The sequence below is a fragment of the Kryptolebias marmoratus genome, linkage group LG6 (assembly GCF_001649575.2).
Source record: "Kryptolebias marmoratus isolate JLee-2015 linkage group LG6, ASM164957v2, whole genome shotgun sequence".
NCBI lineage: Eukaryota > Metazoa > Chordata > Actinopteri > Cyprinodontiformes > Rivulidae > Kryptolebias > Kryptolebias marmoratus.
The window spans coordinates 27,473,114-27,491,516 of NC_051435.1; the positions used below are offsets into that span (position 1 = coordinate 27,473,114).

Here is an 18,403-nt window from a genome sequence, read left to right on the forward strand (position 1 = left end):
CACACACACACACACACACACACACACACACACACACATTCATACAAACACACTACACCGATCTCCACCGTCTCTGTTTTGTCTCTTCATGTGTCACTCTGCTTGCTATCTGGACCTTGTGTGGCTTTTTTTCTCTTCTGCTTCTGTTAGTCTACCCTTATCAAATAGATTTGTCTTATTAATGCTTCTCTAAGAGGAAAACTTATTCATATTCAAATGGTCTATTAAGACCTGTTATCACTGTGTCAACCTCACATATTTCCTCTTAGATTAAAGTTTTTATCCAAGTTAAAAAATATACTTTAAAATACTCCCATTAATTTATAGATCACTGAACGGCTTTGTGCCGTAGTATACTAAAGACTTGTTATCATTATCAATATCATTACATCAATCGTTCTGTTAGCTGTTTAAATGCTTCCTCCTAGAGGAAAGTCTATTTATGTTTAAATGGTCTATTAGGTTATACATCACTGACTGACTTACAGAGTGTTAGTTTACTTAAATTACCTGTTATAGTTATACCAATTATACTTTTAGCTAAAACTACTCTTGTTTTGTTCAAATGCTTCCTCTTAGAGGAAAGTTTATTCATGTTTATATCAACATTACTCTGTTATAGTATTGATGTTTTTATTTCTGTATTCGATTCTGTCTGTACCTGATTGTTGTTTCTGTGTTGTAAAGCACTTTGGATCGCATTGCTGCTGAAAAATAAATAAATAAATAAATTTCACTTTAGTTCACTTAAATACCCAGGGAGTGATTGGCCAAATTAAACACAGGTGTGAACAAATGAGCAGGGCAACAGGGACCAGGGAGAACAAAAACCCGAAACGGACACCAAGAGTGCAGACTACGACAATATAAAACTGAAAAGTTATGTGCATATGTATTCAGGCCACTTGATTTAAAGCCATAACCATTACTTTTAGAAGCCACATAACTTGTAAAGTAAGATCCATCTGTGAGGGAAGGAAAAAGTTGTAACAGCCCTCAGTATCAACAGCAGTTCAAAACATATAATTAGTGCCGGCTACCACCAACCAAGAGACATCATGAAGATCAAGGAACTCTCCACACAGGTCAGTTTCAAAGTTGTAGAGAAAAACAGATCAGGATTGTTTTTTTAAAAAATCACAAACCCTGAATTTGTCATGGTGCTCTATTAAACCCATTATTAGGAAATAGAAAGATGTTGCCACCAAAACTCAGACTGGGTAAAGAGAGAATTAATCAGAAAAAACATCCAGGAGGCCAATGATACAGTATAACCCTGATAGAGCTGCAGCTCTTCTGCAGAGATGGAAGGATCTTCAGAACCAATATGAGCTCCACAGAGCTGGGCTTCATGGAAGAGTGGCAGGGGGGAAAAAAATCACTGCTCAAAGAAAACAAACTGGACTGTTTGGATTTTTTCCCAAAAAAAACATGTGGAAGAAGGTCAAATCAAACCAAACTCTAAGTTTTGACCATCAAAGACAACGCCATGTCTGAGGCACACCTACCACCGTTCATCATGCTGAGAACATCATCTACACAGTGAAGCATTATGGTGGCAGCATCATGCTGTATGAATATCTTTTATCAGCATGGACTGTCTCAGCATTAGAAATAGAAAGATGGATGAAGCAATGAGCTTATCTGAATACATACTGTAGGCATGCACCATTTTTCAGTTTTCTATTTCTAGAATTGTTTAAAACAAGTTTTTTTTCTCCCATTTAACTTCATTAATCTTAAGTATTTATCATAGAATTACTTATAAATAAATTAAAAATTCATTTAAATTCCTGGCTGGAGGCCAACAAAATAGAACGATGAGGTGAATACTTTTCCGAGGCACTGTAAATACCTGTCCTCAAGTCCATCTGCTGAATCTGAACCATCTCTTTAAACTCATGTTTGTGAACAGATGTTGCTGAAACATTTCTCATAATCAGATTGTTTTGTTCAGATCTTCTCAGTGTTACTGTTTCTTTCCTTACACATGCAACTTTCGGCTCCACTAACTGCCCCTCCTTATTTAAAAACAGACCTCTGCTAATATTTTTTTCCCAGTTCTGTATAAATAAAAATTTTAAAAGCCATTTTAATCCAAAAACTTCACTGTCAAGCCTTTGTGGTTTGACAGTGAATTTACAAATTTGCCTTTTTCCAATGTAAAACCAGTTACTCTTGATTTTGAAGTAAGTTAAGCAACTTTGCCAAAGCTGTAGTCTTAAAAATAGTTTTCAAAACATATGTTTAAACAATACAATAAAAAGATATTAAAATGTGTTAAAAGGTTTTCCTGTAAGCCACAGAAGCAAAGCTTTAAATGAGACATTTTCTATTGTTCTGAAACAAAATGAGTAGAGAAATAACACGTGCCAGGAACCAAAACGGTCTTACACACATCTGACATTCCTGAATGGACCCGGCAAGAATCCACACGTATTTTACTGTTTTTGTCCACCAAGGGTCGCTGTTTACTAAATTTTCCCCTTGTTTTAATTTCCCTGACTTTTTACTGCTGCAAGGTCAACTGCGCAGCCGCAGTGATTAAGTTGTAAAGGCGCAGCCGCAGTGAGTAAGTTGTAAAGAAAAATCCACTTCGTTTTCAAAATAAAACTCGTGCTCACATAAGATAGGTTGGCTGACATATTGAAGGGAGTAAAAGCATTACATAAATAAACTTCAGTTGTTTAAGTTTTTTAAAGTAAAAAATAAGCACGATGTAAATGTAGTTTGAAACACAGGCTGGTCCAGCTTAAAAAAAAAAAACAAGCTCCCTGAAATGTAAATAAGAACTGAGAAAAGACCTTAATTAAGTACCAACAACTACATAATTTAACTAAGTTCTTATGCCAAAACCTCTTGCGTTTATTTATATTTTTATATTTTATATTATATTATAAAACACATCTTGCATAAGAGCATCTCGGAGTAATGATGCATATTTACTCTATCATATTGTCTAAACAAATGCGAAGATACAGTGTAAAGTTTTAGTTAGAAATTCAAATAATAATCAAACGATTCATCCAGTGTAAGCTAAGAATATTTATTTAAAACGTTAAAAGTTCATCATGTAAGTAAAAATTAAAGAGTATTTTCCCCAAGATACTGTAAGATTGTTTTATTTTGAAAAGGCGGCACCGGACGTAGCACCACTCGCGGGCCTCTGACGCTTGACGTAACGCGCAGACGGAGGAAGACGCAGCGGCGGCAGTTGAGTAGGAATCTAACCACACAGCAGCAGGACACGGGAAGCCTGGGAAGTCAGTGCCCCCCCTAGTTCTTTGCACGCTAGCTAACCTCGCGCTCTCCCCTGGATATAACCCACGCGGAGACGGACCATTATGGCGACGTTGGGCCCGGAGTCGGCTCGCGCTGCTCTAGCCCAGCTTGGTTCTTCCCCCTCGCTTCAGACTCACGTCGGCAGCGCAAACCTGCCTACCAACCGCGGCTTGGAGCGGGCGCTGGAGGAGGCGGCGGCCAGCGGCGCCCTCAACCTCAGCTGCAGAAAGCTGAAGGAGTTTCCCCGGACAGCTGCCAACCACGACCTGAGCGACACGGTGGAGGCAGGTAGGGTGCTCTCTGACTCCAAGGATACTTTTAAAAATAAATCCCCGAGAAGCAGATAAATGTTTGGTGTTTTACGCTTGAAGCTGCGTGAGAAGGTGAATTCATGACCCAGGTAGTGTTTTAGCTCCCATGTTTATTTGCAAGTTTTTGTTTTCACCTGAACCGGATGCTTAGTTGCTTTGGACTCTTCCATGGAGTTCTGTTGACCAGCTGAGCTGAATGTGACCACATAAATTAGACTTCTTATGAAAGGTACTTTAAGGGGGAACAGCCCATAAATGCCCAGCTTCCGGTTAAACACAGAAAGGTTTGTATTTATGGAGAGCTGGTGTGGAAGTGGGCACTTTTCTTTTATCAGGATCTGAGTGGGCCTTCAGTCAGTGGAAATCCCCACCACTTCCTTTTTATCCATGCTACAGCTCTAAACAGGCAGGGAAATAACATGGGCACAAACCTCTTTTTTTTTGTTATTAAAACAGATTTCTTTCAGACAAATTTTCGTCCTGTGTATTGTTTTAACTGTTTACACGTCTTTTTGTTTATATGTTGTTGTATTAGGGTCAAATGTTACAGGGATGCTTACTGGATTATTTTCTGCAAAGATGATGCTGATGGTTGTTAAGTCCTGCAGCATCTTATGTGTCAGACTGGTTTGATGTCCAGCTGTAAATCCAGGGACAAACTGAGACCAGCAGCAGAAACTTCTCTCCTGAATTACTGGAGGTCAAGCTGCTTCTTTATTCTTCTACTGAACAAACCTGCTGCATTTGTTTTGTGCAGCCGATCAGTGATCGGAGTGGGCATTTTTATCGCCCGTAACTGAAGGCGAAAGGGTGATAATGCTTCTGCTCCTGTCTCTCTCTCTATGTGTGTTTGTTTGGGTGTTTGCAAAGTATCTAATAAACCAGCCAATGGACTGTAATGAAACTCTCAGAAAGTAAACATTGGATATACATCTAGGACTGATTATTTTCAGAGTACAACCTATTTAAGATGGCTGCTAACAGCAAATTGACAATAACTCAGTTTTACAGATATTAGGCTAAAATTTGGTGTGGTAGTAGCTGACAGTCATCCTCAACACATACTCTGGAGCTAGCACATTTCATAAGATCTTATATTACTACATTAAGCATATCTTTGATTACAAGGTTTGACCAAAGTGACTGTAAATCTGATTTCTTGTCATAAGTCTAAAACTCTGACATGAAAGGTGGCGGGTGAAGGATTCAAGGATTGAAGGAATGTTTAATTAAAGATGGTAAGTCAGTAGCAGTAGTTTTGTTTCAATCAAAGCTAATGATTTTCTAAATTGTTTCCAGTCAACCTGTCATGTAAATAACTCTTGGTTTCGTACGACCAGCATAGCCTTAGTAAAAACTTTTCTGTTGTGATTTTTCTGAGTGATCCTCAAAAAAATGGCGACACTGATTCTAAAACCAAATGGCTATTCTCAACACTCCGATTGTTGTGGGTTTGCTGACTTGAAAACATGCTGCCACACAGAAATCTAGAACACCGAATATTTGCAAGTTTATCTGATGCTTAAACATGTAAGAATAGAAGAGAGATTGGAGAAGATAAGTAATGCTGGAGGTCTTGTGCTGATTCCTCAGTGGTGAAGATGGAGTCTGTTCTGATCATGTAGTTACTGCCACCAACCCTCATGAAACTAAATGAAAGAAAAACAACAAAATGAGTCACTTGGACTGACTGCATGATATATATATACACACACACATATATATAAAATGAAGGTTCAACTTTATTGTACTGCAACAACCAACGCACTTCACTTCATGCATGTGAGCTCAGTTTCACATCAGCAGCCACACAAGCCTAGACTTGTAGTGAAACACAAAGTAGAGCTGACAGCCTCACACTTTCCTCCCACTAACAGCTTCTTACAAATACACAGGGAGGTTTTAGCTCTTAAAGAACAGTTGTCAACACAAAGAAACAAAATAAAAAGACAATCAATATAGAAGAAAGAGGGACAGTGTGCATCACTGCCTTCACATTTATTGTTTTAAAAACACATTTTCTTTTGGACACATTAGGAGCGCAGGCAGGCGGATCGAGTACCTGTAGCCTCTTCTTTCCCAGCCATGCCTCTGTAGCATGCGCAGAATGTGGTTTTATGTTGTTTTGTTCTGCACACAGAATTTTAAGTTAATTGGTCTGCAGAGGAGACTGGACTGATATTAAAGGTCAAAATAATAAACCCTGATGTAAATGAGGAGCCTTCGCTGCATTTACAGGTCAGATTAATTTTTTGTTCAATTTGAGATTAGGTGAAACACTTGGATGTGCAGGTTTTGGTTGTGCACTTATTCACATCTATGGTTTTAATGTTGTGTGAGAACTCCCGTTTATTTTCTTAAACAAAAAAGCTGGAAAATCATTTTTGCAATCACTGGTGGTGGGAACGGCAGTTCTTTTGCATGTACTGAGTCCCTAGAATCAGTTCATCAAAAATGTTTCGTTCAAAAGATTTGTTCACTGAAATAGTTCATTTCACACAGTTCATTTGTGCAGTGAGTCAGTGACACAGCGCCACTGCCAGCACAAAACTACGCTAACCAATCACTCCTTAGCAGTAGTTCTCTGTGTGTGCGCAGATGCAAGCAGGCAGTTCATTTATCATATTCATTATAATATGATAATGATGATAATAATACTATAACAACATAACAACAACAACAACAATAATATTACTAATGATAAAAATAATAATAGCAGTAGAGGCACAGAGAGGATAATAATATGCATGATATATATTTATATCACTATTCTTCCTATTATTATTATTTTAAATTAATTTTTAAATCTTCTCAAAACAGACTTCCTGCCTTATAGATGTAGCCACCCATCACCTCTCTGTCGCTGCTGCAGCTTGCCCTGCTGTGAGTCTCACTCACTCTTCTTCTGTCTCCTCTCCTCTCATTGTTTTATCTGTACCTTAGTCTGATAAGGTAGTGGGAACGGGACGTGTGTGTTTATAGTTTCATGTGGCTTGACTCAACATTAGACTTTAGCTTGGACAAACAGATGCCATTGCCAATGGCATGAGAGCATATCCCTGTGAGGAGGAAACTATTCAAATCACTCAGGGCAGAGTCGGAGAGTGTTTTGTTCATTGAGTGATACATGTAGTTTATTTCCATTGAACGAATCACAAGTTACTTTTGCTCAGGCGTCAACAACCATCCCTCCCTGCCTGCACGCCGCACAACGCTGTTTGGTTCAGATTCATGTCACGAGTGAATCACAGAGCGCAGAAGTTCCACTGCTGACCGGCATGCTTGTGCTGAGCTCAGCTGAACTGAGAAAAGAACAAATCAGTCATTAAATTGATTTGATTCAGTTCATTCACAGATAAGATTTGTTTGTTTGAACGAATCGTTCATGAACGGCACAACACTAGCAATTACAGCACAATAATATTGTATTTAAAGCTACAATCTTGCGCATTTACATGTAACTTGTCAATATTTCACATGAAAACAAAGTGTAGATGTCTCCATCACACCAGCTGGACCTGCAGAAATGGATCATGTGAATCAGCACCACATTTTCAGGTGAAGTTTTGTTGGAAGACAAATAAAAGTAAACACTGGGACTAAAACTAGGAATGTTGCCAGAGATAGTGGAGTTAAGAATAAGAGAAGGTGTGGGGAAAGAGCATATAAGTGCAAGCGTAAATGGAGTGAATTAATTAAAATAACTGGCTTAATGACTGGACAGTCTGGGGAGCCTTAGGAAAGTAGATGGTATCACTGGACTTCTGGTCAGAAAGGTGAAGTGAGGTGATTTCCAAAAGCAAACCGACCGGTCAGTCTGCTCCCACATGTGATTGTATCACCTCAGCAGAAACTGTCAGGTGTTTTCTGTTAACTGCCAACCAGCTCAGGTTTTAAATGTAAACATGAGGTTTAGTCCTGAAGAAACATGTTTTTGTTTGTGTGTGAATTTCTACCTCACAGATTATTTTACTTACTGAATTATCAGCTTATCTGTTAGACACTCACCGGTCGTAGTTCTGTAGAACAATTCTGATTTTTGCACAGCTCTGATGTGCTGATATCGATCTTGTCCAGTTTTGATTTCATTCTTAGAACTAGAATTAAACTAATAATTTCAATTTCAAATTTGTGTTTGAATTGAAAATGTCACTGCAGTTAAATGTTAACGTGTGTTCATTTATTTATTTCGTGTTACTTTTTCCTTTGCAACAGGTTACAAAGGTTTCTCTGTTTGGCACTGAAGATGCACAAAAATACCCTCCAGACAATCAGTCAAAGGTATTTGTGCAAATACATTCCAACTAAAAAGGAATACAGTTAATGTCAGAATAAAGCTCTTTTTAAAATCTTATCTCTTTTTGCACACACCTCAAAACATCAAAGTTTGGCTAAATTGATAACAGGATACCACAGATTGTGGTCTGTTGAAGTGTACAACTTCTGCTTACGGCTTTTAATCCACCACATGATGGGTTTCTAGGCCACTAGTCGATGAAAAATAACAATTCAAAATTTGAAAACTAAAAAAATGGCTGACTCACTTCATTGTGAATAAGCGGACAAGTCACACACAGCCTCTGTGTTATTTTACAACAGGCTGCCAACATGACATATCCAAGCTGTTTAATGACAGACAGAGGTTGAAAACTCAAAAGATTACAACTGAGAAACTTTTCTGTAGTTCATTCTTACAGTGGTCTTCTGAACTCTCTCTGCTTTCAAAGTAAACCAGGCTTTTCTTGTCACCTGTTTCAGGCAGACACATTTCTGTAGATGATGCCATTTTCTTTTAGTCACCTCTTACACCTTCTGTGCTACCTCAGACTTTTTTTTGTTGTTGACACCTTACAAATATTACAAATAGCTATTTCCTCATCACTCATTACAGATTTCTTCTTCAATGGCGAGCTTTTGCTAGCACCAATTAATGGCTTAGCTATGGTCTGCTCATTGGCGGAGGGGAAAAACGTTTAATATTTGAGTTTGATTTGGATGTTTTTTAATTTGTTTTACTTTTGTATCTCTCTTTCTATTTTAGATTGATAGAGAGGACCAGCTATTAGTTATTTATGTGGTGTGCATGTGTGTCTACTGTGAGTATAGAATGTGTGTGTGTGTGTGTTCCCGACAGCACAGCCAGCCTGCTTCCCACCACGTTCTCAGCTCCAGACAGTATGCATATCTGCAGTGTTAGCAGTTTGCCACTGAATGCACTTGTGTGTGGTGTGTGTCTAGAGAATAATTGAGTGCAATTTAAAGGCACCTAAAAGGCTTTGAATGTTTTCCAATTTTGCTGCATATTTAATGTAATCACAAGTTCAAATGCACTGTTGGACTGCAAAAACATAGTATAACACAAACAAGTCCTCCAAAAGGGCATGTTAGGGGCGTACTAATGTGTTAGGGCATGTTAGTAAATCAGGTGGTTCTACTTTCAATTCTTAAACAAGACTTTTGGATTGAGTCTCATCTTATGTTGCCCCCATCCCCACAATTTAGAGCCAACAGGACAGTTGGCTCTAAATTTGAAGTCACAAGAGGTAGTGGTTAAAATATTTCACTACAAAATGGATCAGCCCTCCAGGAAGCTAAAACACTATTAATTACTGTGATGGTAAAATGTTTAAAAGGGAAAAAAAATCTGTATATTTGTATATTACTTTTTGCTATTTAAACTTCATTTAAAGTGCCAGCCCTACTACGTTGCCATTGGTGTAAGAAATAGTTTGGACACCCTTAGTAGTAAGTATTATGGTGAAAACGACGGGTATGATGAGTGACTGTGGGAGTAATATGGCTACTAACAATAAATAAATGAGAATAAAAGGAAAAAGAATTTAAAGAATTTGAGGTTGTAGAAGAATTGAAATTTATCTTTAGAGGGCATTAAAGAAATAAAATAACTTGTCCAAGGCTGAAACAGTTTGAGTAAATCAAATAATTTGATTACAAAAAAATCCTTATGGCAAAAATTTTTGATTTGGTGCTTTATTTAATTCACAAAACTGTGTACTGTTCAGTGGAAATTATGTTCTCTGACATGTTATATGTGTCCGAAGAAGGGAAATAATGCTGAGAAAGTGAGGGAAAAAAGTCTTAAACTGCCAAAAGTTTGGGACTGTATCAAACAGAAGAAAAATAAAAATACTCTGCAGGAAAACTAAATTAGCTTTAAAGTTGTTGATGTTGTGCTACTGACTGCAGTAGCACAACATCAACAACTTTGTCGAGTAAAACAGAATTCCCAGCAGACATAATCAGTCTTTACAGTGAGACTGGCAAAGGATGCAGCTTCCTGAGTCATCATTTAAAAACTGGAGGAAAAAGAAAATTGTCCAACAGGACCTGAACAATTCACACCACAGATGTACTAAACCTGGTGCGTCTTACACACAAAATTACAGCTTGCTTCAAGAGCAAATTAGGTCCTGGAAAATAGACAGATGCTGTACTGTACTGTGCTTTTTGTGCCACAGGCTGCATGTTGGATCACTACACAAAACATATCTAATGCTGAATTTAATATAATAATTTTACTGTTAAACAAGGATAAATTAGCTTGCATCATATTAATATTTTCACTAAGTACAAAACATGCTTACCATATTCGATATTGTAAACCCACCCTCTGAATTTCGGCTCAACCAACCATTTTTGGTTAAACCCGCTCGTTATGTTTATTGCTATGGCTCCGACGACCTGCTAACTCCAGGTAGCTGAAGGTGTCTCGGCCTCAGGACTCATTAGAGTCACGCAGGGCTCCGCGAACAGTGCGTGGACCTGAGTGCACGGTGGAGGCGTTTATACTTGGCGCTAGTGCTGGGCGATATAACGATACATATCGTGGGGACGATAGAAAAGTGTCTATCGTGATATATTTTCTTCTATCGTCTCTATCATTTCTGTCGTTTCTATCATAATTGTATCAATGATTCATGTAAATATTTCATAATGTAGGCTACAACGAATGTATTAGTGTTGTCACTTTGCATACATTCAGTTTATATAAGTGATAAATAAGAAGAAAAAATTACTATTTTGCGAAGAACCTCCGTTTTGCGACATGACGCTGCTTTACGTGTGGGTTTGCGACATGCTTTACGGCAGCGGCTTTCTGTGCGGCCCGGCGGCACACCGTATTCTGTGACCCACCGTATGTGTCGGCGGTTAAGTCATAAGTGCTGAAAGATGGAGACGCATGAAGTATCAAACCCGGGGTCGCAACAAGTAGAGACAGCCAGCAGGCAGCCCAAGAAGAAAGACTTTTACCAAAACGAGGGGGACGTCTGTGAATTGGGTTAAGAAGTCCGACACGGAGCAGAAAAAGGTAATATGCTAACTCTGCTAATGCTAATGCTAACTCTGCTATTAGACTGTTTTGTCATCTGACGCCAACACAACAAACCTCTTCTCTCACTTAAAGAAGAAATGATAAAGTTCAGTTAAATGTCACTTTGAAATAAAGCTTGAAAAAGATAAGAAATTAGATTTTTTTTTCATATTTTTCAGAGAATAACTGAAAACGTAAGTAATTGGGGTATATCGTGATATATATCGTTATCGTGATATAGGATTTTTTCCATATCGCCCAGCACTACTTGCCGCTTACGTCGGTGCAGTATTCTCCCTAAAGACAGGGGGCAGTACACTACGTAACCAGTGGAAATACGGTAAAAAAGAGAGCAGATGATTGAATGGAGCATGGCGCGCTGTCCGCCCCAAGTTTCAAAAGGTGCACGACATAGCGCGACCCGCCAGGCTTATAACATGCTGGGGGAAAACCTGAATAACACAAGACAAAAAATTTGGATTGTCAAAGAGCAAACTGCTCAGACAGGTGCACCTGTTCTGAGAGTCAAGAGATGGGGCACATCTTTTATTGTAGGTTCATGTCAGGGGGGCTTCCAAAACATAAGGTTGGGAATAATTGATGGAGTATGTATAGGCCTGGCCTATTACTGGATTAATCATTAACGTACCCAATTACTAAAATATTCAATACTTGCAGCCTTGTCCTGCAGTGAAAAAGGCAGAATATTTATTTTTATTTTATACACTGAGGGACTTTGTTACAAACAATTCATTAAGGATTTTTTTATTTTATTTTTTTGTCTGCCTGTTTGCCAGAATCAACAATTACTGCAATGTAACTTTGCTACCACAGTGGCCTTCTTGGTTTGATGCACTACATGCAGCAGGCCCATTTATTCAGTCTGCAGCCTGACAGTGAGCTTAAATACACATCAAAAACCCTTCAAACTTTTCTCAGCCAGCAGCAGAAAAAATGGTGCTGAAACAGATGGCGTGGCCCACATAGAGCTGACAGAAAGCTATTTTCAAATAGTAAATTTTTCATCTATACACATGAAAGAAAAAAAATCACCTTGTACTGAACAAGTAAAGGGTTGAATTTTGCTTGGTTGAGACAGCTATTTTCTTACATCAGTCTCTGAATGATCATCACAGAGCAGCAAGGATACAAACAGAGCAAGAAGTGTCACACAGATGCTGTATAATGCCAACACAGCTTGGTTTTAATATGTATGGATGGACACCTAATGAGCGCCTGAGGTGGAAAATCCTCCCATCAGTTTACCACCATCAGTTCCTGTACCACCGCTCTTCCTTCCCTTTCCTTTGCTGCACACACAGACACACGCAGGCTCTCAGGAAGCTGTGGATTTTAAGGAATGTGTTGAGAGAGAAGAAGGTCTTTCCGCTCCGTGTTCCCGCCGCACTTAAATGTAAAATGACAGCTGGCACACAAACAAAAAGCCTAAGGGACACACACACAGAGTTTTAAATCTGTACTCTCAAATTCATTGCTGTTACTTCAGTTGGTGGTTTTACATTTAATATTGAGTGTCAGTTTGGATATATTGCCACACCTTAACCTATAAACTCATAAACACATGCGTCAGGCATCCTTGTTGCTTTAATCATCTCAAACCTCTATTGATTTGTGCACAGATGGGCTGTAAGGGGGAAGGTCAGTGGCTCATACATACTGAATGAAACGGTTAAAGGAGCAGTAAACGGCGCGATAAATGGTTTTCCCAGAATGAACAGCTACACAGACACCAGACAGTAGACATGGATGAAAAATCCTGTCAAACAGAAAAGACTAATGGCTGATTCCTGTCAGCCTGGATCAGACCAAAACTTATTTCACTGCATCATTTAAAGCATAAAACACAGTGGGAATAAATCTGAATTTCTATGGTTGATTTGTTGATTTCTGTGTTGTTTTGAACCTTTAATGTTTTTGCTTGCCTGTGTGTGTCCCTAGTTTTTGCTACCTTTGTAGGACCTTTTCTGGTCTAACGACCTTGTTTGGATTGGTAGTCCTTATGGGAACCAAAGCCTGGTTGTAATACAGTGGAAATTTATTTAGGTGTTAAGGGTTTGGTTTAGAGCTACGGTTTGAATTGTGTTTATGTGAGGGCTAGGCATGACCCTAATGGTTAGATTTTGGATAATGGTCAGGGTTAGGCTAAAGCAATGTATGGAAGCCAATACAATGTTCCAATAAGGATAAAATAATAAACTGTGTGTGTGTGTGTTTTAATGTCTTTCTGTTTGGGATTTTAATGAAAATCTCAGACATCATTGATGAATCATTGGAAATACATCAACAACTCATTAACTTTTGAAGTCAACCCTGACTAGTAGGAAACACAGCAATGAATAACTCAGTCAAATAAAATTTTGTGTACTGGTAAATGGCTTGCACTTATATAGCACTTTATCTAGTCCAAGGACCCCAAAGCGATTTACACTACAATCATTCACCCATTCACACACTGAAGCTACATTGTAGCCACAGCTGCCCTGGGGCGGGCTGACAGAAGTGGGGCTGCCATCACACCGGCGCTACCGAGCCCTCTGACCACCACCAGTAGGCAAGGTGGGCGGGTGAAGTGTCTTGCCCAAGGACACACTGAGACAGCTGGAGCGGGGGCTCGAACTAGCAACCCTCCGATTACAGGACAAACCCCAACCTCCTGAGCCACTGCCGCTCTGGTAGCTGAGAGTCATCTCTAATGCATACTCCTATCACTAACTGATTCTGCAATAACCATCAGAATCAGGTTAGTCTGTTGTAAATGGACTGTACTTGTGTAGTGCCTTTCTAGCCAATTAGGCCACTCAAAGCACTTTATAGGACAATCTGTGGCCTTATTCACCCATCCACACACACATTCATACAGCACTCTAACTACATCTCTAGAAAATCTAACCTGAATAAATTATTCTATAGAATCTAATCAGTGCTTTAAACTCCATTCAAACACCAATGGGGTACCCAGTGACACTTTGACATGTGACTCCTGCCAGGAATTGAACCAACAAATCTCTTATTGGAGGATCACTGCTCTAACCACTGAGTAGCAGCTGCCCCTGTTATGTTAGCAAAATATCTTATGAACAGTTAGATGGATTTTAATGAAACCTTCAGAAAGTAATCATTCTACATACATCTATAATTGATTAAATTTTAAAGTCAACCCAATTGAACATGGCTGCCTTGTTTAATTGAATTTCACAAAGACAAAAATGGCTATAACAAATTGAATTTTACAGATATTTGGCTAATATTTGGTGTGGTAGTAGCCAAGAGTCACCCCAAACACAGTCTGGGTGCTAAAAGATCATGCATAACTAAATTTTCAAGATTTAACCAAAATTGCTACTAAATGACTAATTTCTCAAAATGATTCCAGTTTAAAACTCTGGCATGAAAGATTGCAGATGACATGCATGTGCAATGCTTGGCCTTTAATTTTTGTTATATTTTGGTCGGCTTGTTAGAACTGCAAAAAGTGTTTATTAATTAAGCATTTCAGTATAATCAAACATGTATGAAGGATGAGTACGAAAATAAGGTGAAGGCTAAGATGTTGGTTCACTTCGTAGCTGAGAGACAGGAAATGACCGCTCCCCACCTCATTGTTTTCAGGAGTCGACAGCTCAGATGCTTTCCTGTCAGATAGACCAAAGATCTCCACACCTCCCAGCGCTGTAAAGTACAGCTAGAGCGGGCCAGCTGCTAGTTTATAACTACTTCACAGGGGTTTTCCTGAGTGGTTCAGGTCTTCAAAATCATGTAGTAGTACACCCTCAATAATCACACAACGTATAAGTCAGAGATGTGATGACAACGCTTTACTTTGAGGAATTACTATATTTAATAACTGCAACAGCCTTTGCAGCTATCACAAATTGTTATCTGTAGCATGTTACTATGCTTGGCCACAGTGGTAGCGAGCTCCTGATCAAGAGGTGGAATTTTAATCTAAAACACAATTAGACAGTGCCTAAATTTCTAACTTCCCAACAAGATCTTAAATGTTTGGGATTTTCCATCACTGAGAAGAGAAAACACTTTGTGGACAGGAGATGAAAGATCTTAAAGAGACTACAGCAGGTATAGACCCAAAACTCCAGATTCCAGGTGCTTCTGTTCCTGTTAAAGATTTCAGACTATCAGGAAAACACACCATGTTGTTGGTGTTTCTTGCTGTAATAACACAACTTGTGAAACATAAATAAATTGGTTGCATTCACAACACTCTGTGTTCCTGAGCGTGTTGGTCACTATGCTGTGAATCTGAGGTGGGCAGGGGGATCAGTCTGGTTGGTCAGATGTATTTCTGGCATACAGAACAAGATTGCAAAGCCATTGTTTATTACAGCCCAAACAGTTCTTTGCAGTGTTGATGCTGTACTAGATATTGCTGTGGCAATACATTTTTGGATGTAATGTGCAGCCCTATTTTTTATCACAGTCAATACTAGGTTTGCATGGAGTGAGGAGGACTGAATTCTGTTTAAATTTAGAAATAGAAAACAGTGTTTGCAGCCACTTAGAGTACAATTTTTCAAAACCTACATTTAGTTCACTTTCTGGTGTTTGTTCATAGCAAACATATTGAAACAAACAAGTTTATGTTTAGCAGATGCTCAGCAGATTTCCTGAGTATTAGGCCTTATAGGTAACTTATACAAAATTTTCACATAAAATAATTAAAAGCTGAGCTGCACCTTTACTGTCATCAGACTACTGCTATATCTGTAGAACAGCTGTTCTACAGTGAAACAAATTATGAATGTAAATTGTAAACCAATTGAGGCAAAGCTCTTGTCTTTCTTTGCATTTTCCCCAAAAAAACGCACCACTATTCTGCTTTTTTTTGGTCCATTTTTTTCTTGTCTACATGCCACTTGTTTGAATAAGCTGTCAGTTTTTAATCACTCATCCTTAAAAATAATCAGTAGTTTCAACTAGGGCTGGGTGATATAGCCTAAAAAAAAAAAATCTCGATTTCTTTTTCATCCCAAATTCGATTTTCGATTTTAATCGATTTTCATCCTTCCTTTGCTTTCTTAAACAGAAATAACAAATTACAGAAAATATTTTCAAAACCTTTTATTTGAATCATCCCTTCTGGGACTGGCCCAGTTTTTGTCAACAAAATGTGCTGTTAAGCTCATATACAGCTCCATTGTTCGACTGGACCGTTGTTGCAGAAAAAAAACGCACATCCTCCAGCTCTCCTGATATTTTTTCACGTGTGTTGTTGTACAGTTGTGGCAGGGAAACTTTGGTGAAATGTTTGCGGCTAGGTAGCACATACCTGACATCCAAAGTTTTCAGCAGTTGAATAAAGCCGGGCTTTTCCACTGTATAAATAGGCACCATATCTTTTGCGATATAAAACGTGACGGCGTCTGTGATGGCTTTCCACCGGGCACTCGTCTTGTCGTAGCAAACGCAGTTTGAAAATGATTCTCCTAAGGTAGCTTGTCTTTTGGCGGTGCTTTTTGGACTGCTGCTAGCTTGAGTTTGTCGCAAAGAGTAGCATCTCTCCCACTCCACAGAGTGCCTCTGTTTTGAGTGTTGAAACAAGTTTGTCGTACTCCCGCTTTTGCTAGCAACAGCCTTCAAACAGAAGTCTGAGGCTGCGAAACTGAACCAGTTCCAGATAACAGAAGACACGGTGCCTTTTTTGGGAAGTAAATCCTCTTTGGTAGCTTCCATATTGTCGTGTCGTGTGCGTCTCGAGGGCCGAGCGGTGCGGGGTGAAGTGAACTCCAAACTACGGAAGCCCCAAAGAGTGCACTCGGAGGAGTAAAAAAATCCAGATTTTCCCAAAATTATATCTGTATAAAGAGAAAATTCGAATTAATCAATAAAATTGATTTATCGCCCAGCCCTAGTTTCAACCCTAACTGCATTTGCTTCTTCATACATCAGCAGTGGAGATGTCTTTGCTGTGGGATCCCTGATCACCAACCCCAAAGGAAGTGGTCTGCTTTTGATACCTAGCGAGTCTGGTTGTGACTGCAGACTGCGACAAAGTTTCATGAAAATGAGATCAGGTGCTACATTATACAAATGTCACCCTCACTTCATCTTTGCTTTTGTATTCAGGTTGTGTTTATGTGTTTTATTACAACAGCGCCAGTGATCTGTTTAGGTCTTATCTTGTGTGCAAGTTCATGATTAAATTGGATCTTTAGAGGCTTTTTTAAAAAAGTGTTTCTCACCAGCTGCTGCAATGTTCACAGATCAAACAAGTTTTCTGTAGCTGCTCTGGGAAGCTAAAGTTAAACCACACATTTACAGACCACAGACCAGACTTCCTTCTGATAAAAACTTGCATCTTATATTTTAGCATGTGGACCTGTTGAGACACTAAGATTGAACAGGGTTTGATTTAAAGGGTTAGTGCAGCTTCTTATATCAACCACAAGATAAATCCAAATAAAGACCCCTTTTGTCACAAATATTAAACTCATATTTGAAATAGTTTGAAAGTGTTGATGCATTTACAAACTACTGACTTTTTCAGCTAAGCTGTGGAGTGGCTCCGGCAACATTATACAACAAAAAGCAGGTCATGAAATCAGGCTTTTTTTATTACTATTTGCTTTTTGTTATGAATTGTACTTGCCTACTAGCTAAACTTAGCTGCCTAACGTGAAAAGGAAGAAAAGGAAATTGGCCTTTTACTACAGTATAAACCACAAACATAGAAAATCACTCATGACTGCAATGATTTGTCCAAATGGTATGTGCTGAAATAATATTAGTGTGGATGTCTGAGTGTCTCATCTTTTTTCCTCTGCTTATCTGGGCTCAAGTCGTGGACACAACGGGTTCAGGAAGGAAGATAGTGTCTTGTGTTTCTATCTCATAGCTTGTCAAAGTTTATTTGAAGCAGTGGCAATATTATTAAGCTTGTGGTTAGAATATGTTGTATTTATTTTAAAACTAAGTTGCTCATAATGACTGTGTGCTCTATGTGACATTGGTTCTAAATCTGTTTTTTTAACACAGCTCTGATGTCAGGTTTTCAGCTTGTGTGTGCATGTACTGTGTGAATGAAAAAAGATTTAGTTGCTTGACAAGATTGATTTTTCACTCTGGTTTGTTGTCATCAAATGACACCTGAATGTAAAGGAGTGAGTGGTTAGAGGACATCTTTTGTTTCGTTTTGGAGCTAGACAGATTAAAAGTCTTTACTGCTGTTTGATCATGTGAGAGGTCAGTTGTAAAGTTTGTTGCTTTTTATCCCAGTGAGGAACGAGGGTCAGATGATCAGTGTTGGTGAGTCACAGTTCACTTTTGCTGTAGGTTATAAGGTTGAATTAAATGTTAATACAGTGATTAAACAAGGATCTTAAAATGCAGAGATATATGTGAAATAAAACTTAAAAATATTGCAATATTATTTTTGGGTCATAGCCCAGCTATATTTGGTTGTGAAGATCATGGCTTGAAAGGGCAGCAGGACCACATA

General features: G+C 38.7%; 1 protein-coding gene across 6 annotated transcripts in view; it reads left to right on the top strand.

Moving 5' to 3' along the window:
* Nucleotides 1-3,190: 3,190 nt before the first annotated feature.
* lrch1 (leucine-rich repeats and calponin homology (CH) domain containing 1) overlaps nucleotides 3,191-18,403 on the top strand; it is a 114,000-nt gene continuing 98,787 nt past the window's right edge. For all 6 annotated transcript variants that reach the window (XM_017436252.3, XM_017436255.3, XM_017436248.3 and 3 more), the window contains exon 1: nucleotides 3,191-3,570. In XM_017436252.3, coding sequence (XP_017291741.1) covers nucleotides 3,345-3,570 — 226 coding nt within the window. In that variant the 5' untranslated portion in view covers nucleotides 3,191-3,344. The remainder of the gene's footprint in view (nucleotides 3,571-18,403) is intronic.